The 22,025-nt window shown below is 41.9% G+C and overlaps 1 protein-coding gene across 2 annotated transcripts in view; it reads left to right on the top strand.

The window, feature by feature from the left end:
- UNC5B (unc-5 netrin receptor B) overlaps positions 1–22,025 on the top strand; it is a 291,780-nt gene that overhangs the window by 194,658 nt on the left and 75,097 nt on the right. For both annotated transcript variants that reach the window (XM_070752210.1, XM_070752211.1), the window contains exon 2: positions 7,846–8,067. In XM_070752210.1, the coding sequence (XP_070608311.1) occupies positions 7,846–8,067 (222 nt within the window). The remainder of the gene's footprint in view (positions 1–7,845; positions 8,068–22,025) is intronic.

Below are 22,025 nucleotides of genomic sequence, written 5' to 3'. Positions count from 1 at the left end.
AAATAAACATTGTTATTTTTACGAAAAAGGACACCGCAGCGGTGCTGCAAGCAAAGGGCGGTCCTTTCACGTAAAAATAAACATGTTTATTTTTACATGAAAGGACCGTCCTTTGCTTGCAGTGCTGCTGCAGCGTCCTTTTTCATAAAAATAACAATGTTTATTTTTATGTGAAAAGACGCCGCAGCGGCACTGCAGACGCTCTTCCCCATCCCCCGGATGCTCTCTGGAAGCCAAAAATGCCTTCCCAGAGCCTCTGTGTGGGCCAAAAATCAGCTGGCCGGCACACACATTGGAGCTGAGCTAAGGCAACTCATATGCCAGCAGATATGGCTCCGCATGCCATCTGTGGCTCCCGTGCCATAGGTTCACCATCCCTGGACTAAGCAGACCCAAGGGCCTTTACAACTGTTATTCTTAGTTCTAAGAGATGTTTAAGCAATAGCTCAGGTGTCCTCTGAAGTTTCTATGAGCTGAAATGTGACTGATGCTCTACTCCAAGAAGTCTCTCCCATAACAATGAAGCCCACACTTCCAGATTGCAAAGTACTGTTCAGTGAGCTCCGAGTCCTTGGGTTTCAAATCAGAAGTTTGGTTTGCAAACACACAAGCACTTCAGCAAAATAAAAAGGAAGTAAAGCAAACAGCAATGAAAAATGTAATTGGTAGCTTCAGGCCAGTATAACATCCGTGGCCAAGGATAATATATCTTTAAGTACTTGTAATCTTTTGAAATTTCTCCTGGCCCTGCCGGAGAGAGGACATAAAGATTACCAAATGGGAGGTGGGAGTTAAGCGACTTGGAGAGTGGGGTGGGTGTGGGGGGGAGAGAACTTTGCCAGACACACTTTAAGAGACTAATGGATTTCTAATGTTTACATTCTTTATATACAAACCTGCTTTATAAATGATCCTGGCATTAAAGCTGTAAAACAAAGTCATAAAAACAGCCTGCAGCTCAAGCATGGAACATAAATGCCTTTTTTCCACAGGCAGATGAATGAGAGGCAGTGGAGAGAGCAATCAATATTTATGTGCCTTATCTGTGTTTCTGCCTTGCTGTCAAGGAGATGGTAGATAGAAAGGGGTATGTAATACTAGCTTTTGGGGTTGAGTTGAAGCTTGCCTCCCTAGTACTCGGTACTTACCTTGAGAGTACAATTTTTCAACCAACTCTTCCCCTATGTGCAGTGTAATGGGTTCCATTTCGCAGGGTGAACTTAGAATGCCAGATGATAGCTATTCTGTCGCTGTGATTGCAGCAGTGGCAACCCCTGTCAGTGAGAAAATCATATACCTCTCCCAAAATTTGGTGCAGAATAATTGAAAACACAGTTTTCCCTGAGTTTGAGTCACCTGTTATAAAAAGATCATGGTTTCCCCTGTCCAGTCATGACTTTAGGGGTGGTGCTCTTCTCCTTTTTCCTAGTCAAGAGAATTAATGTGGTTTAATAATGTTTCCGTGGTCTTGTGGCCAGCATGACTATTTGCCAATCATCATTAGATGTTGTATGTTATAATTCTTGACAAACTTCTCTTTTATGTACACTGAGAGCATGGTCACCAATTCAAAGTGTTGGTTATGACCTTTAAAGCCCTTCATGGCATCGGACCAGAATATCTCCGAGACCGCCTTCTGCCGCACGAATCCCAGCGACCGATTAGGTCCCACAGAGTGGACCTTCTCCGGGTCCCGTCAACTAAACAATGTCGGTTGGCGGGCCCCAGGGGAAGAGCCTTCTCTGTGGCGGCCCCGATTCTCTGGAACCAGCTCCCCCCAGAGATTAGAACTGCCCCTACCCTCCTTGCCTTTCGCAAACTCCTTAAAACCCACCTTTGTTGTCAGGCATGGGGGAATTGAGATATCTCCCCTGGGCCTATTCAATTCAATTTATGTATGGTATGCTTGTATGTATGTTTGTTTAATAATGGGGTTTTTTTTAATATTTTAAATTGTAAATTATTAGATCTGTCATAAACTGTTTTATTGTGTTGTGAGCCGCCCCGAGTCTACGGAAAGGGGCAGCATACAAATCTAATAAATAAATAAATAAATAAATAAATAAATAAATAAATAAATAAATAAATAAATAAATAAATAAATAAATAAATAAATAAATAAATAAATAAATAAATAAATAAATAAATAAATAAATAAATAAATAAATAAATAAAGAAAGAAAGAAAGAAAGAAAGAAAGAAAGAAAGAAAGAAAGAAAGAAAGAAAGAAAGAAAGAAAGAAAGAAATAAATAAATAAATAAATAAATAAATAAATAAAAATAAGACGAATTCCTTGTGTGTCCAATCACACTGGGCCAATAAAGAATTCTATTCTGTTCTATTCTATTCTAACCATAGCCCATTTCAAAGAATAAACAGTAATGACCACTTTATCCCTATTAGCTCTGGGACCCAGATTGAAGGGGGTGCTTTTATTCTTCCTAATGATCTTGGGCAGGCATTTTCAATTTAGCTCCAGAAAATCCCATTCATCATAAGATTGTCTTGTCTGGATTTAAGCTTCTTCCCTCTTGCCATTCCATTCTTACCAACTCTGGGCTGCGGTTGTCCAGCGGCTTCACAAGGGCACAGCAGGAGGGCATTGTGTGCCTCAATTATCAACTCTTTCCCCCCTTCAATATAATTGTTAAGATTCAGAGAAAATTATAGAGCTGAAAATGAAATTAAGGGAGAGCAGGGGACACCTGGCAGCGACAGAGAGCAGAGAAGCTAAGAAGCACATGTGTACATGCACACAAACACACACACACACACAGAGAGAGAGATTAGTTTTGAATTTAATTTGCTGTTTCCAAAAAAGCAGTTAATGGATTATGACAAATGTCCTACTGCTTCCCCTAGTGCTGTGTTAAAATGGAAATGGAAAGTCAATTTTCCTAAATGGATTTTAAATGGCGGTGTGTATACATTTTCTGAGAGAGAGATTTGCTCAGAAGGCATCTCGGGCTGCTTTGGGACTGCTCCATTGTGCTTCCTAAAGACTCCCCAAAAAGGTTATCCTGACTTGTGGCCAGCAGTGCAAGCTTTTCTGATGATTTCATATGGTTCTATTGCTGCCCTTAAAAGCAATAGCTATTACGCTTAGACTTACATATGACTTCATACTGCTTTACAGCCCTCTCCAAGCGGTTTACAGAGTCAGCCTCTTGCCCCCAACAATCTGAGTCATCATTTTACTGACCTTGGAAGGATGGAAGGCAACCTTGAGCCTGGTGAGATTCAAGCTGCCAAATTGCAGGCAGCAAAAATAGCTTGCAGTAGTGCATTGCCCCGGAAGCGGAGTAAAGACGCTGAGACAGTGTATGGGTTAAATATAGGGTCACTTTATTAAATTAGCATAAATTTAAATAACGTAACTTTAAATACGTAAACTTAAATATTCAAATTCAACTATAAACAAAGGACCTGCAGAGGCCAAAAACTAACGGGGCGGAAATTCCTGCCAGAAACCTTCCTGGGCAACTTATTGGGCATAACTCCTTGCTGAACCAGGTGAAGGTAGCCACCTTCACCTGGATCCGAACCACGCCCTTCAGCGTGCGTGAGGAGCTCACCCTCCAATCCCTGAGGGCAATTGGATCCGGTGAGTCCCATGGTCATCCTCTCTCCAATCCCTGAAGTTGTAACAACCTATAGTTCATGGAGAGAGGCGGTCCATCATCCTTTTAAAAGATGCCCAAAGGAGCATGCGCAGTTGCTCCTACTGCCCATTTCCACCCCTAACCTGCCAAACCCCAGTGACCAGAGGGAAGCCTAATTATAAATATCTATATAGCGCCGCACCCTCTAACCAGTCCATCCATACCGTCAGTGTGGAATAGGCGAAAAAATGGCCACCTCTAAAGGGGAAGCCGCAAAAGATTCCTATTCGGCCCCGAAGTGACCTCATTAGGACACACTGTCAATAGCGGAGGGTGGGCGGGTGTTCGCTTCGGGTCCAAGCAGGGCAAGGAGGAGGTCCTGCTCGGACCGCCCTTAAATAGGGCGATCCAGGACCTCCCCCCAGAGCCCTGCATGCAGCACGCCACCTTGGCGCACTGCCAAAAGCCGAACTTCCGGTTTCTCTGGAAACCAGAAGTTTGGAGCTACCGACCGGGCATATCTAACCACTGTGCCACCATGGCTCAAGTGACCACATGGATGAAATGGTGATTAGTAAGATTTTATAATGTGCTGAAATGGATAGGATTTGAGTTTTTTCTACTTTGCTAAACGGGGGCAGATGTGGCCAGTGTGTGAGGCATCTGGCCTGTAGCGCATGAGTTTGATACTCCTGTTCTATACCATTTCAGATAAATGACTGTCCAGTGATGGACCATCCACAACTTCTGAGATCGTTTGTTCCACTAGTTATCTGTTCTGTCAGGAAATTTCTCCTTAGTTTTAGGTTCTTTCTCTCCACATTTCTTTTCCATCAATTGTTTCTTGTCATGCCTTCTGGTGCTTTAAAAAATAGGCTATTCCCATCTTCTTTGCAGCAGCCCCTCAAATATTGAAACACTGCTATCATGTCACCCTAATACTTCTTTTTATTAGACTAGAGATACCCAATTCCTGTTCTTCATAGGTTTGAGCCTCCAGCCCCCTAAACATCTGCATTGTTCTTCTCTGCACTCTTTCCAGAGTCTCAACATCTGTTTATATTAGGGTCACCAAAACTGGATATGCAGCATTCCATGTGTGGTCTTACTAAAGAAGACTCTTGATGCATCCAATATTTGAATGATGCCATGATGAAAAAGTACCCCAAAACATAGCTATTTGGGACCAAAGGAGTCTTCTAAAATGTGGGCCTTTAGTTTTGTGGGTTTACAACTCCCATGATCCTCAAACACTCACAGACATTGGTAACCTGCATTATCAGCCAAGATGCTGACAATTGATCACATCCTTGCTCATTTAATGAATCCCCGAATTCTACTCAAAATAATCTTGCCCAACAGACTACAGATATAAAGCACTTGTTTTTTATCTGACATGTTACATTTGAGAGGATTTTTCATGCTTTAGGATGGTGAAAGGTAAAGGTTTCCCTTGTCTAGTTGTTTCTGGGCACAATGGGGGTGATGCTGATCTCCATTTCTTAGGTAAAGGAGCCAACTTTGTCCAAAAACACTTTCTGTGGTCATGTAGCCAGTGTGACTATATGTCAAGGCACATTAGAATGCTGTTACCTTCCCGTTGAAGTGGTACCTATTGATATACTTGCATTTGCATGCTTTTGAACTACCGTATATACTCGAGTATAAGCTGATCCGATTATAAGCCACAGCACCTACTTTTGCCAGAAAAACTGGGAAATTATTAACTTATTGAGTATAAGCCTAGGCAGTGTTCCCTCTCATTTTTTGGGGGGGGGGCAGAAAAGTATAGTGTCTGAGCGGCAGTCCCTTCGGGACTGGGCGGCACAGAATAAATAAAGAAAGAAAGAAACAAACAAACAAACAAACAAAAAAAAAAAAACCAAAATACTGTACTGTGTGTCTATAACAGTGAGCTCATAATAGGGCAACTCTATCAATATCAAAATGCCACTTAAATAGTTGAGCTAGTTTCAAACTAGATTTTGATTTTCTTTCTCTCTTCCTTACTCCCATTCTTTTTCTTTCTCTTTTCCTTCCTCTCTTTTTTTCTATCTGTTTCTCTCTCTTCCTCTCTTCCTCTCTCTCTCCTTCCCTCTCACTCTTTCCCTCTCGGCTTCTGGGCAGGTTTGGAAAACTCGGAGTTGATGATGATTTTTAAGTGAGCGATTGCTCACTGCTCAGCTTAGAGGGAACTATGAGCCTAGGGTGGAAAATGCAGTGGCTACTGGTAAGATATAGGCAAAATAAATGCAAGTACTTACCTTAATCCCCAGCTGCTCCACCTCTCTGCCGGTCTGTCTTCTTCAGTCTGCGGCTGTCCGGAATCCCCGCAGTGGTATCTCTTCACCTGTATGCGCTCCCTGAGGAGTCATGTATAACTGAAGTGTCCCTGCCAGCACTTGGGCCATGGCAGCGCCCAAGGGTCGTCAGTGACTCGAGTATAAGCCGAGGTTGGATTTTTCAGCACACTGACAGAATCAGTCCCATGATGTCACTGTGACATCACCAGTGGTTTTCTACCGGTTCTATAGAACCTGTGCACACCGGGAAGAACCCATCTCCGGCCTATTATACACTGCTCAAAAAGTAAAGGGAACACTTAAACAACACAATATAACTCCAAGTAAATCAAACTTCTGTGAAATCAAACTGTCCACTTAGGAAGCAACACTGATTGACAATCAATTTCACATGCTGTTGTGTACATTCAACTTTGTACAGAACAAAGTATTAAATGAGATTGATTGATTGATTGGTTGGTTGGTTGGGTTGGGTTGGGTTGGATTGAATTGGATTTTGGGGCAGCTCATAACAGACAGGACACATACGGTAGTAAAACAATTTTTCATTCATCCAGATCTAGGATGTGTTACTTGAGTGTTCTCTTCATTTTTTTTAGCAGTGTATTTTATATGCTGCCTTCCTCTTAAGATCAGAATGTATGGAATAAGGAGATCTGGTTTTCCTTAACAACCTGAACATATTTTTCTCTTCAAGGCTCAATGCTGGGAAGAAGGCTTCCTATCCTAGATAGTCTGTGAGTCTAAGACCTGACAATCTGACTTCACTTTATCATTCCACTGTTATCTCCTAGCTGTAACACAGAATGTCTATCCACACTTGGGAGTCAGAGTGATGTTTAACATCTGCAGAGTGCTTTAGAATATTCAAAGCACTTTATATATCAGTAGAGTGATTCTGATAAAGGAAGAAAAAGAAAAACCCTGAGCAATGTCTGAAGCCATCTGTAAATCTTTCCGATGTTATCAAGTTCTGTCTTGGAGTAACTCTGATTTACTAAGATCTACCGAATTTATTTCTGAGCAAGAATTTTGCTTTATAAAGTTTATAAATTTATAAAGTTTGGCTCTAGCACTTTTCCATTTGCAGACCTATTAAAGATATGCTTTTACTCGTAACTTACATTTTGATGTCTTAAAGCAAAAAAGTGACCAACCAAAATGATTTCGGTCTAATAAAAGTATGGTTTGTCTGCTGATAGCAAACAAAAAACAAACAAACAAACCCAAAACAAAAAAAAGTCACAAAAATTGTGAGAACACTGTTCTTTCTCCTTCACTTTTGCTTCTTGGTGTAAGATTGGTTTACCATTACTTTTGAACTAGTTCTTGGTGTAAAATAGAGAAAAGACATGGATTAAATTTCAAACTGGAGATGGTAAGAACCAGAAAACCAACTTTACTGCAGGATCCAATCTAGGTTGCTCACCAGGGTCAGAGATTTAGTCTTCCAAGCTTTCGGGCTTGTGCTGGAGCCCATCATCAAGGAACTTTTCTCTACTGAAATGTGTGCTTTGGGCTACTCTATGCATTGTATTTATGTGGTGCATAGGAGTTGGATTTGGTTTCCTATTGGTTGATTGGTGTATTGATGGCTGGCTATTGGCTGTTGTTTCCTTGGGCTGCCAGCGTCTCAGCTGCTAAGTGGTGGTAAATCAGCATGCCTGTTGACTGACAGGAAGCCCATTTCCCCTTTCCTGGATGGATGTCAGGTTGGAATTCTGGGAACTGAAGTCCATTGAGCTTGAACTGGCAGAGTTTGAGAAACGCAGCTTTAAAATGGTAAACCAATAGCTGAATATGAGGTTAGATTACTATTAATAAATATGAAGTTAGATTACATTGCTGTAAACTGCCCTGAGTCCTACGGGATTGGGTGGCATAGAAGTCAATTAAATTAAATTAAATTAAAGTTTTTCTTTTTCCTCTCTTCCTACAGGGATTGAGTATGGAGATGTACTGCCAGATTCCTTCCCATCAGCACCTGCAGAGTCCCTCCCCAATTTCCTCTTGGAGCCACAAGATGCCTACATAGTGAAGAACAAACCGGTGGAGCTGACCTGCAGAGCCAACCCAGCCACCCAGATCTACTTCAAGTGCAATGGAGAATGGGTGAATCAGAATGATCATCTCACGACAGAGAGTCTGGATGAAGTGACTGGTAAGAAACCTGGGAGAATTAGTCCATTTCTTATGTTCTGCTTGATTTTTCTTCTTTATTTTCATTATTCAGCCTACCATGAACACATATCCTAGGACCAGTGGTGGGCTGCTACCAGTTTGCTCAGGTTCTGGAAACCCGTAATATTATTATTATTATTTATTGGATTTGTATGCCGCCCCTCTCCGCAGACTCGGGGCGGCTAACAACAGTGGTAAAACAACATGAACAATCCAATTAATAAAAACAACTAAAAAACCCTTATTATAAAAAACCAAACATACACACAAACATACCATGCATAACTTGTAATAGCCTAGGGGGGAAGGATAACTTAACTCCCCCATGCCTGGCGACAAAGGTGGGTCTTAAATAATTTGCGAAAGACAAGGAGGGTGGGGGGCATTCTAATCTCTGGGGGGAGTTGGTTCCAGAGGGCCGGGGCCGCCACAGAGAAGGCTCTTCCCCTGGTGGCAGGAGGCTCCACCCTCCCACCCGAACGTCACCATAGATGATCTGCACATATGCAGAAGCACCACATGCATCCACAGTCCCGAAACGGTAGCAAATTTAAGTGAAACCCACTACTGCCTAGGACCAGTAACTTCTGCATTTTGTAAATCTTCTCTGAAAGATGAAAAAATGCCTAAATTATTCCTTCAAATTTAAAAAGTTAACAATCTGGTACCGAAGCTATACATAGAGATGAAACAGATCAGTCTATTCCTGGTCCAGTTCTTCTTGTCTCATTTTTCTTTTTAAAAAATAATAATTATTATTATTATAAAATTATAAAGATGGGGAAAAAACCTCACCCAAACCAGGTTTCCATTATGATAGACTACACACTTGTGACAAGATAGATGATAATAGATAGATAGATAGATAGATAGATAGATAGATAGATAGATAGATAGATAGATAGATAGATAGATAGATTTATTTATTTTATTCATTCATTCATTCATTTATTCGATTTTTATGCCGCCCTTCTCCTTAGACTCAGGGCGGCTTACAACATGTTAGCAATAGCACTTTTCAACAGAGCTAGGGTTAGATAAATTGATTGAAGATGCATAGACAGACAGACACAATACATAAATAGATAGATGATAGATAGATCAGAATAATCTCATTTAGAATTGCAATGTTTAGAAGAGACTCATAACTCAAGTAGAAAATGGTTCTCAAGAAGAGGCAAAAAAAATCTTGTACACTCAGTTCTTATCTAGAAAACTTCTTAAGTAGAGGCTTTCTTAGGTTGAGGTACCACTGTACTTAACATGAGATTGTTAAGAAAAACATTTTTTTTTATTTTTGGAAAAATTTTAATGCACAATACAAAACTGAAATAAAAAACAGATATAAACACATTTGAAGAAAAAGAAAAAGAAAGAAAAATACAAAAAAAAGAAAAGCAAGAAGAAATTTAGAATAACGAAAATAAAATAAAGTAACAATTGGAGAGATATTTTGCTCTCTCCTCCTTTCCTTATTATATTTTTTAGATTTACAATATAATATTTAACTTGCGTAAGAAAAACATTTCTTAGGGTGTGGACAGTGGTGGGCTGCTAGCCGGAACGCCTAATTAGGCTCGCCTATGCAGCTCTGGAGGTACCGTGAGTTCGAACGGAATTATGTTTCTGCGCCCCTGCAGGTAGCAAAATTGCACCTGCGTTTCCGTGTGTAATTTCTGCTACCTTTGCCCAGAAGCATAATTCCACCCGAACTCACAGTAACTCCAAAGCCACAGAGGGGAGCCCAATTAGGCTTTCCAGCTAGCAGCCCGCCATTGGGTGTGGAGGATAAAATTCTTTCATAACTAACACATTTGCGAAGAACAGGGTTCTCCAAACTTGGCAACTTTAAGACTTGTAGACTTCGACTCCCAGAGTTCCCCAGCCAGCATGGCTGTCTGAGGAATTGTGGGAGCTGAAGTCCACTAGTCTTAAAGTTGCCCACTTTGGAGACCCCTGGCTAAGAGCATAGGAAGAAACAAGAGGGATGCATAGTCAGTTGTTTATGAGCAAGAGGTAAGAGACTCAAGAATCTGATTGGAAAACTAGGGGGTTTTTTTCTACAATGCCATTACAGATTTAAAGTCTATATTCAAGTGACTTTCTGTAATAGAGCTAACTAGAGTTTATGCATTAAAGTTAATAACTTATTAATGTAACCATGAAGTTAGATGTCATATTTCCCTTAAACTTCGGAGAGTCTTGTCATCTTGGATTTATCTATCTATCTATCTATCTATCTATCTATCTATCTATCTATCTATCTATCTATCTATCTACCTACCTACCTACCTACCTACCTACCTATCTATCTATCTATCTATCTAATGTAATCTATCTATCTATCTATCTATCTACCTATCTATCTATCTACCTATCTATCTGTATCTATCTATCTATCCTGAAGGACTCAGGGCGGCTTACAACAATAATAAAAATACAATATAATTAGATACAACGTAATAAAAAAAGAAGTCAAACAATATCTAAAACTGAAACATTATCTGAAACTAAAACCCCATAAAAAGTTGTTTAAAAAAAGCAGTCGCAGTCATACACATGTGCACCATTCAAGGAAGGCCTGCTGACAGAGCCAGGTCTTTGTGGCCTTACCAAAGGCCAGCAGGGTGTGAGCAATGGTTCCATAGAGTCGGGGCCACCACAGAGAAGGCCCTCCCCTGTGGTCCCGCCAACCTGCATTGCTTAGTCGGTGGGACCCAGAGGAGGCCAACTCTGTGGGCTCTTATTGGTCTCTGGGAGTTATGCGGCAGGAGACAGTCCTGTAAATAGTCTGGCCCTGAGCCATATAGGGCTTTATACTTACACTGAAGACCTATTCAAAGTTGCCCACAGTTGCTCAAGAGGTGGCCTACAACTTACTTTAACCAAGGATGAAATGCTCCCAGTTCGCGCATGCCTGTCGGTTGTCAGAGAGCTGGTCGCAAAGGCAGTGTGAGGCTCCCCACACCCACACAGATGCCGCCATTTAGGTTCTTTTACCCGCTGTGCATGCTGCAAAGCGCAAACCCTGATTTTAACAAATTAATACAGAATTAGCTCATAACAATTCAAATCCTCTTTAGCTTATAGCAGAAGGCTCAGGAGCTAGATCTGGCCCACAGGGTATTTAGATCTGGCCTGCAGGAAATGATGAAGTACCAAGGCACGGTTCTTCTGCCAACCAAAATAAACTCCCAAGCCCCGTTTTCGACTGTCACAGCCTCCCACAACCCTCTGCCAAAAAAAATGGAGCTCAAGAGGCCGCATGAGGCCCTCCCATGCTTCGTTTTCACTGGTAGAGGGTTGCAGGAAGCCATACCAACCGAATTCAGAGCTCGGGAGCCCATTTTTGCTGGCAGTAGCATTGCGGCCCTCTACAAGCGCCCTCCACACACACACACACACGAATGACATTGAGCTGGCCACGCCTACCCTCGTCACGCTCACCTCTTGCCCCCCCCCCCCCCCCCGGGTCAAACTCAATCCTGATGTGGTCCTCAATGAAATTGTGTTTGACATCCCTGGTTATAGAGTCTGCAGATCGTCATTGCCTTGAGAAATCATTGCTTGGTGCTCCCTAAAAAGTAAGCCAAAGAGTGCAGTATATCAATACAGTGGTACCTCGAGATACGAGTTTAATTCGTTCCGGACCTGGGCTCTTAAGTCGAGCAGCTCTTATCTCGAACGACTTTTCCCCATAGGAATTAATGTAAATAATTTTAATTGGTTCCAGCCCTCAAAAAACTCACAAAGTTAGTCTAAATTATGCAGAAAGACATGTTTTTAATGAAGAAATGTACATGTACATATAAATGAATAATGAAGTTTCTTTCACTTAACTTGTAAACTTTCTTAAACTTTTAAATTTACATATGTTCAACTTCTCTGCCACCCAATCCTGTAGGACAGAGGTCCCCAACCCTTTTTGCACCAGGGACCGGCTTTAAGCGATCAAGAGAGGAATGGGTGAATGAATGGACGGAGGGTGGGAAGGAAGGAAGGAAAGAAAGAGGGAAGGGACAGGAACAGAGGAAGGAAGCAAGGAAACTTATGAAAGGGGAGAGTAAGAGAGGAATGAGTGAAGGGAGGGAGGGAGGGAAGAAGGTGGGAAGGAGAAAGAAAAGAAGAAATAGAGGAAGGGAAGGTAAAAGAGAGAAAGAAAAAGAGCAAGAAAGAAAGCTGCAAGCACCCCCCCGAGCCCCCCAGGCCGGCTGCAACCTTTTAAAACACGCGTGCCGCTTCGCAGCTGTCTCCTGAAGCCGAACGCGGAAGTTAGCGTTTGGCTTCAGGAGACAGCTCCTTGGCGCTTGTATCTCGAATTTGGGCTTGTAAGTAGAACAAAAATATCTCTCCCCTCCCAGCTCTTATCTCAAGTTGCTCTTAAGTAGAGCAGCTCTTATGTCGGGGTTCCACTGTAGACTTTTAAATTTCAATCTACCACCTGGCACAACTGGGTAGCACAGATTTAGTTACAAAGCTACTTTTGTTTTGTTTTCATGCCTTGCTTGTGTGTTTCCCAGTGGCATTTGATTGTTTATTGTTAGGAACAGGATGCTAAACTAAATGGCCTTTTGATACGATCCAGGAAAGGTTTTATATTCTCATATGGACTAAAATAGAACAATGGAGTCCATATATCAGAGTTAATTCCACATTCTCCTGGCAATTTTAGCACACTAGAATCTGAAGGGGTCCCAATCCTTTGTTTGTTTATTGGTTTTAAGAGAGGCAGCTTTGAAATATTCTGCTAGGCATTGGTGCAAATACCTATTTGACAATCACCATGATAAAATAATAGAATTCTAAATATTTTAAACCAGACTTCTCTCCAATTTCCAAGGCAGCAAAAATTCCTTTTGGAAACTGGTTTATCATTCACGATCAGTTTTAAGAAACTTCTGTCATCAAATGCCTTAAATAAATCCTTACCCTAATTCTAGCCACTGTCCTGGGATAATTTCAGCATTTCATTGCTTTTCTTTTTCATTACACTCCACTCTGCTGGAGGATCTGGGCACAGCTTGTTTCAACAACTTCCAAAGCAATGGCTTATTTCCATCAAAATCATTCTGCATTTCCTCCTACTCTTCAAATCTTAATCGTCCCTTTGCTATTTTTCTACATTTTACTTTTGGTATAATTTTTTGTAGCGGAAACTCTCAACATTCAATTCCACATGGCTTCCACATCTGGTTTTTTCCTTATTAATAGAGTAGAAATTCTATTAATTCTCCTGAAAGATTAATTTTCTGAATTTTCTGTAGCTGGGCCAGAGCTAACCACAACAATTTTTAATGTAGGACTCATGCTTTGTTTTCTTGCAATTGTTCTGTTTTTACTCTTGGTTTACTTCACTTTTTTTCTTCCATTCCCCCCCCCCCCAAAGAAAAAGATCCATTCTGACCCTAGTAAGAAATTATCTCACCCACATTCAGAATCTCTTATTACCTGGTATTTATTTATTTATTTATTTATTTACTTACTTACTTACTTACTTACTTACTTACTTACTTACTTACTTACTTATTCAATTTTTATGCCGCCCTTCTCCTTAGACTCAGGGCGGCTTACAACATGTTAGCAATAGCACTTTTTTAACAGAGCAAGGCTATTGCCCCCACAATCCGGGTCCTCATTTTACCCACCTCGGAAGGATGGAAGGCTGAGTCAACCTTGAGCCGGTGATGAGATTTGAACTGCTGACCTTCAGATCTACAAGTCAGCTTCAGTGGCCTGCAGTACAGCACTCTACCTGCTGCGCCACCCCGGTATCTTTCACTAAAATATTCATCATCATCATCATCATCATCATCATATCAGTCATACTTTTAGATATGATTATTTTATTATGTGTATCCATGTCTAGACTTTGGTTTAAACTATAAGCTTGAAATCAAGAAACCTTTTTCTAAACGGAAACACCCCAGTCATTCTCTCATTCATTCTTGGGTCTCTGTTCTGTCGGGCTCTCTGGTAGACTCCTCCCAAAAATTCACAGGTACAAATTTCAGACACACACAGGTTTGAAAATTCAAAACAATGTTCTTTATAATGAAAATTCACTTAAACCAAGCCCTCTGTTGGTATAGCAAAGAGCACTCGTCTCCAAACAAACTGGTAATTTATGCAAGTCCCTTATCAGTCCTGTGATACTTAGCTTGCAGCTCTGAGGCAATTCACAGTCCTTCTTCTTTCACAAAGTGAAACACACTTTGCTCTGGTTTAGTTTCAAAGCGGAGAAAAATCAGCACACAAAAGGTCAAAGTCAGTAAAGCAGTCACGAAACACAATGATCAGATAATCCTCCACAATGGCCAAACCCACAGGGTGCTATTTATAGCAGCCTCACTGATTACCACAGCCCCACCCAACCACAGGTAGCCTCATTTTCTTTGATAATAATCTCTCAGTTGTTGTTGCCTATGCATCGCTCTCCGCATGTGTGGCTGTATCATTAACTCTTGTTCTGAATCCAAGGAGGATCTAGATCAGTGATGGCGAACCTTTTTTTCCTTGGGTGCCAAAAGAGCATAGGCGTGTACTATCGCACGTGTGTGAGTGCCGCCATCCATAATTCAATGCCTGGAGAGGGCAAAAACAGCCCTCTGGAGGTTGGAAATCACCTGTTTCCCAGCTTCTCGTGAGCCCAGTAGGCTCATGTTTTGCCCTCCTCATGATCCAAAGGCTTCCCTGGAGCTGAGGGAGGGTAAAAATGCCCTCCCCCATCTCCCTAGAGGCTCTGTGGAAGTCAAAAATGCCCTCCCAGAACCTCTGTGTGAGCCAAAAATCAGCTGGCCAGCATACACATGCACGTTGGAGCTGAGTTAGGGCAACAGCTCGCGTGCCAGCAGATATGGCTCCGCGTGCCACCTGTGGCACCCGTGCCATAGGTTCGCCATCAGTGAGCTAGATAATTGGTCTCCTTCTGAGCTGTCTGCCACACTCTCCTCCTCCCTGTCACTCATGTCTTCTTGGTCAGAGGAGCCTTCATCAGCAGATTCCACCGGGGGCAAAATAGGCCTGCAGCATGTGGATGTCTCCCCCACATCCACAGTCCTTGGGGCAGGAGCTGGGCCAGAGCTAACCACAACAGTCTCCAATTGGTATTCCAGTGTCCCAACCTCTTCCTGATCTAAGTGAAAATAATTCAGAAATGTTGCCATATATTTCAGCAGTTCATTCATAATTAAACCAATATCTTCATTCCCTGCATGTATTTATTGGGAACACTCTAAAGTACAGACCATTTTTATTCCCATCTATTACATTGTTCTAATTGATCCTAGTTTCACATTATACAATACACAAACATGCATACAATTTACTGTATGTTTGTCTTCCACTTCAAGTTTTATTCTTGTATCTCTTATGGTCATCATTTATAAATATTCACTATATCTTCTTGCTGTATTTATTTTACTTGGCTTTTTTAAAACAAAGTGAAATGAGTCTAGCAAATGAAAAAGAATTATCATGATTGCTTTGGTAAAAGTTATAGTATTGTATTGGCAGTTCTGTGTTAGCAAAAACTTCAGAAGAGAAGGATTTAGGGGTAGTGATTTCTGACAGTCTCAAAATGGGTGAGCAGTGTGGTCGGTCGGTAGGAAAAGCAAGTAGGATGCTTGGCTGCATAGCTAGAGGTATAACAAGCAGGAAGAGGGAGATTGTGATCCCACTATATAAAGCACTGGCGAGACCACATTTGGAGTACTGTGTTCAGTTCTGGAGACCAGACCTACAAAAAGATATTGACAAAATTGAACAGGGCCAAAGATGGGCTACAAAAATGGTGGAAGGTCTTAAGCATAAAACATATCAGGAAAGACTTAATGAACTCAATCTGTATAGAGAAATTATGAGAATCCCACTTCTGATTGAAACTAGTCAAGACAAATTTTAAAAGACTCTTGAGCTTATTAGTTTAGAATCCATCTAAAAATAGAAGGATTCGTGAATACCCCTCTTATTTATTTATTTATTTATTTTATTTATTTATTTATTTATTTATTTATTTATTTATTTATTTATTATTTATTTATTTAGATTTGTATGCCGCCCCTCTCCGCAGACTCGGGGCGGCTCACAGCAGGACACAACAACTCATGACAAATCTAAATATAATTTAAAATATTTAAAATATTTTTTTAAAAACCCATATTTCTAAACAAACATACACGCAAACATACCATGCATAAATTGAACATGCCCAGGAGAGGCGATTCAGTTCCCCCATGCCTGACAACAAAGGTGGGTTTTAAGGAGTTTACGAAAGGCAGGGAGAGTAGGGGCAGTTCTAATCTCTGGGGGGAGTTGATTCCAGAGAGCCGGGGCCACCACAGAGAAGGCTCTCCCCCTGGGGCCCGCCAACCGACATTGTTTAGTTGACGGGACCCGGAGAAGGCCCACTCTGTGGTACCTAATCGGTCGCTTGGATTCGTGCGGCAGAAGGCGGTCTCGGAGGTATTCTGGTCCAATGCCATGAAGGGCTTTAAAGGTAATAACCAACACTTTGAATTGTGACCGGAAACTGATCGGCAGCCAATGCAGACTGCGGAGTGTTGGTGAAACATGGGCATACCTAGGCAAGCCCATGACTGCTCTAGCAGCTGCATTCTGCACGATCTGAAGTTTCCAAACACTTTTCAAAGGTAGCCCCATGTAGAGAGCATTACAGTAGTCGAACCTCGAGGTGATGAGGGCATGAGTGACTGTGAGCAATGAGTCCCGGTCCAGATAGGGCCGCAACTGGTGCACCAGGCGAACCTGGGCAAACGCCCCCCTGGCCACAGCTGAAAGATGGTTCTCTAATGTGGATCGAGGAGGACGCCCAAGTTGCGGACCCTCTCCGAGGGGGTCAATAATCCCCCCCCCAGGGTGATGGATGGACAGATGGGATTGTCCTTGGGAGGCAAAACCCACAGCCACTCCATCTTATCCAGGTTGAGTTTGAGTCTGTTGACACCCATCCAGGCCCCAACAGCCTCCAGACACCTTATCTCATACAGTACCTCTCTTAAATCACAAGGTTGAGGATTCCAGGCCCAATGTCTATTTTATGTAGTGTCTTTCTAATTTTATTTTGAATAAACCTTGTTTCAATCTGGGCCCTATCGTATTATTTATATTAATGAGAAGTGCCTGTAAGATATACAGTGTATATAACTTTCACCAAAGCAATGACGATACTTCTTTTTCATTTGATATTAGATTCTTTTCACTTCATTAAAAAAACCAAAATAAAATAAATACAGCAAGAAGATAAAGCTATAATGAAAGCTTCCATTTAATAAGTCTATTATGCAGTGTTGAACTTGTGCAGCAGTCCATATTAAATGCTGTCGAGAGCTAAATTATTTAATTGGCGTGCAAGTTGGTAACACCAATAGCAAATGGATTTGCAACAGGCAGGAGTCTCTTTTGCCCCAAGAGACTCCTTACTACATGTTCTCCTTGTAATCTTCAACTGTGTTATTGTCACACCAACTAAAGGAGTCAGACGTGCTAGGCTGTGATTCAGAGAAGCCATGCAGCAAGGAAAAATGGCATGGAGTTTTCTGGGTAGGGCTAAAGGAATGGGTGGATTCAACACAATGCCTACCAAAGCCTCATCGTTGCAGCTAGCGTTCAAGTTACTTTAATAATCAAGCATAGAAGGAAACAATAGAAGAGAATATGTGTAGCTCAGGGTTGAATTGTGTAGTTTTTGGTGCTTTCAAAAAGAATCAAACACCGAAAATAAAAGAAGATTAAATTATGGTTTAATTCAATCTCCATAAAATCAGGATTAGAGAAAGAATCCATGACAGCAGCACTAAACAACACACCAGATTTAGCCAAATACATAATGTAATCTTGTTTATAAACAACCTAAAAGAGACAATAAAAAAAGCTATGAACACAAAACAAAAACAATAGGAGAGATTATTTCTAGCAGCCACAATTCAATGAGGAGGAAATAACACCAGACAATCAAACAAGCAAGCAAGCAGAGAACAAAACCCTAATCAAGCAATTACAAAGAAGAACGTACCTTTACCAACATTCCCAGGGCAAATCACTATTTATAAACAGGGAACAAACACCACACTCACTCTCGTTGATTATGTTACCTAGTCAGGTAATGAAATGTCTACAAGCAAACAACTCACTCTAAGAGCATCAAGGACTCCATAGAAAACATGTATCTACTTGTGTAATTTCTTATTTATGCCAGATATCAAGATATGCTTCATTATCTTCAAAGAAGCAAGCCTCATTTTGCAAAGTTGGCGAAGTGTTGGTTGAATAGATGCATCTCTTTCCCCGTCATCTCCTTTCTTCATAAATGGCTCAGCTTCGTTGCTCTTAGGAAGTACCACTCCTTTAGTTACTGTGGTTCTTTTATATAGCAGACCTTGTGGAAGAGTTTAAAATTGTATTCTTAATTTTCCCAACATGAGCCGGGGTGGCACAGCAGGTAGAGTGCTGTACTGCAGGCCACTGAAGCTGACTTGTAGATCTGAAGGTCAGCGGTTCAAATCTCATCACCGGCTCAAGGTTGACTCAGCCTTCCATCCATGCGAGGTGGGTAAAATGAGGACCCGGATTGTGTGGGCAATATGCTGGCTCTGTTAAAAAATGCTATTGCTAACATGTTATAAGCCGCCCTGAGTCTAAGGAGAAGGGTGGCATAAAAATCAAACAAACAAACAAACAAACAAACAAAAACTACTTACTGACTTACTTACTTACTTACTTACTTACTTACTTACTTACTTACTTACTTACTTACTTACTTACTGGATTTTCACACTCAGACAACTTGAGTGATACACAATAGGAAGGTTCAAAGAGAAAGCACTCAGCTTTGACGTAGTGAGTTTTGTGAAACCAGCCATTCTGTGGCTACGTTAGGGTTTAAATTTAATGTAATGCATTCAATGTAAACTGATCCTGGCCAAAGTATAATGAAACCAAAGTGTCCTATGTTTTTGGCTTGATATGCTCCTGTCTATCCCTTTAGACCAGAGGTGGGCTGCTACTGGGGCATCACGGTGCGGAAGTCCCGTAGTGGCCCACCAGTTGCGCAATTTGCACGTGACAGCCTCGGTGCTGTCTTTGCTGTCCATGCATGGTGCCATTCCCCCCCTCCCCAATTTTCAGCTTTTTTTTTTTTTTTTGCTTTTACACATGCATGGAAGCAAAATCGTGCAAGGGGATGCTCACTTGCGCATGATTTTCAGTTATTATTTGCTTCTGCACATGCATGGAAGCAAAATTGCAAGAGGGGATGCTCATGCGCACGTGGGTTTTGGTGATTTTTTGCTTCTGCGCATGCATGGAAGCAAAATTGTCTGAAGCGATGTGCACCATGTCCAAAATGTTACGATGTGCACACAGTGCACCAGTATGAATATAAGAGGAATCCACCACTGCTTTATACGTGAAGTAAACCTTAGAAAAGTGGGGAGTTTATGGGGGAGACTAGAGGAAAGACAAACCCCTTTAACCCAGGAAGTAATGATACTTGTGCTGGAAAATGTCTGTGAGTTGTAGGAAGCAAGCAAACCAATGAACCCAATCGATCAGTATAGAAATGGAAGGGACCTTGGAGGTCTACCAGTGATGGCTAACCTTTTTGTTGTTGCATGCCGAAAGCATGTGCACATACTCATAATACAATGCATGTGTGACCCTCCATATGTGCCCGCCCCCCTGCATGTGCACAAAACCCCCACATCCCATGCGCTCCCCCACACTGGCACGCATGACCCCTGCAAGCACCCCATGCATGTGTCTATGACCCCTGTGCACGTACTTTTGACCCTCTTGGTTTTAATTTGTGGTGTTTTTTAAAGTAATTTAAATATTGGATTTGTCGTACATTGTATTGCTATTGCTGTGAGCCGCCCCGAGTCTGCGGAGAGGGGCGGCATACAAATCTGATTAAACTTGAAACTTGAAACTTGAACTCTGCACCCCATGCGTGCCTATGTACCTTCAGCATGTGCCCTGCCCTCTGCATGTGCACAAAACCCCCACATCCCCTGCGCTCCCCCACACTGGCATGCATGACCCCTGCAAGCACCCCATGCATGTGTCTATGACCTCTGTGCACGTACTTTTGACCCTCTTGGTTTTAATTTGTGGTGTTTTTTAAAGTAATTTAAATATTGGATTTGTCGTACATTGTATTGCTATTGCTGTGAGCCGCCCCGAGTCTGCGGAGAGGGGCGGCATACAAATCTGATTAAACTTGAAACTTGAAACTTGAACTCTGCACCCCATGCGTGCCTATGTACCTTCAGCATGTGCCCTGCCCTCTGCATAGGCACGGCAGAAACGCAAAAACCAGTTGGCTGATGTGATGGATGATGTGCGGTGGAGCTGAGCTGGGGTGATGGTTCGCGTGCCCGCAGGGAGGGCTCCGTGCGCCACCTGTGGCAACCGTGCCATAGGTTTGCCATCACTGCACTATACCATTTCAGACAAGTGGCTATGCAGTCTCTTCCTGAAAGCCTGCAGTGATGAAACACTCACAACTTCTGAAGGAAAGCTGATTAATTGTCCTCACTGTTAGGATGTTTCTCTTAACGGGTAGATTCTCTCCTTGATTAGTTTCCATCCATTGTTTCTTGTCTTGTCTCTGGTGCTTTGGGAAATAAAGTGACCCCCCCTCCTTCTCTTTGTGGCAGCCCGTCAAATACTGGAATACTGCTACTATGTCACCCTTAGTCCTTCTCTTTTCTGTTCTGTCGGGCTCTCTGGTAGACTCCTCCCAAAAATTCACAGGTACAAATTTCAGACACACACACGTTTGAAAATTCAAAACAATGTTCTTTAGAATGAAAATTCACTTAAACCAAGCCCTCTTTTGGTATAGCAAAGAGCACTTGTCTCCAAACAAACTGGTAATTTGTATAAGTCCCTTATCAGTTCTGTGATACTTAGCTTGCAGCTGTGAGGCAATTCACAGTCCTTCTTCTTTCACAAAGTGACACTGCTCTGGTTTAGTTTCCAAGCGGGGAAAAATCAGCACACAAAAGGTCGAAGTCAGTAAAGCAGTCATGAAACACAAGGATCAGATAATCCTCCACAATGGCCAAACCCACAGGCTGCTATTTATAGCAGCCTCACTAATCACCACAGCCCCACCCAACCACAGGTGGCCTCATTTTCTTTTGTAATAATATCTCAGTTGTTGTTGCCTATGCATCTCTCTCCGCATGTGTGGCTGTATCATTTTAACTATTGTTCTGAATCCAAGGAGGAGCTAGATAATTGATCTCCTTCTGAGCTGTCTGCCACACTCTCCTCCTCCCTGTCACTCATGTCTTCTTGGTCAGAGGAGCCTTCATCAGCAGATTCCACCGGGAGCACAACAGGCCTGCGGCATGTGGATGTCTCCCCCACATCCACAGTCCTTGGGGCAGGAGCTGGGCCAGAGCTAACCACAACATTTTCTAGAGCAGTGTTTCCCAACCTTGGCAACTTGAAGATATTTGGACTTCAACTCCCAGAATTCCCCAGCCAGCGAATGCTGGCTGGGGAATTCTGGGAGTTGAAGTCCAGATATCTTCAAGTTGCCAAGGTTGGGAAACACTGCTCTAGACTAGCCATACCCAATTCTTGCAACCATTTTTCATTCTTCAAATTTTCCAATAATACGGGGAAGGTGTGATAGTCTAAGATTTTATATTGCAAGCTGGAAAATAAAGAATAAAGCTTTAGGGATTTCTTTTTTTTTATTAAACAGATGACAACTTCCTACGCTCACAAACAGCAGGAGGATGTAGCAACCTTTACCAAGCTTTACCAGTTTCAAATTACTCTCCCTGCACCACGCTATCTTCCTTAAAGCATCAGCCCTCTAAAGTAAAGACAGTTCTCAAACATTGCTTATCTTTAAGGCCATCACTCATTAGAGGATCTGTGCAGGGTGAAATAGAGGGTAATTGT

Source organism: Erythrolamprus reginae, chromosome 5, assembly GCF_031021105.1.
Source record: "Erythrolamprus reginae isolate rEryReg1 chromosome 5, rEryReg1.hap1, whole genome shotgun sequence".
Lineage (NCBI taxonomy): Eukaryota > Metazoa > Chordata > Lepidosauria > Squamata > Dipsadidae > Erythrolamprus > Erythrolamprus reginae.
Note: the sequence above shows the minus strand (reverse complement) of the source record. Positions and strands in the feature narration are given on the sequence as shown.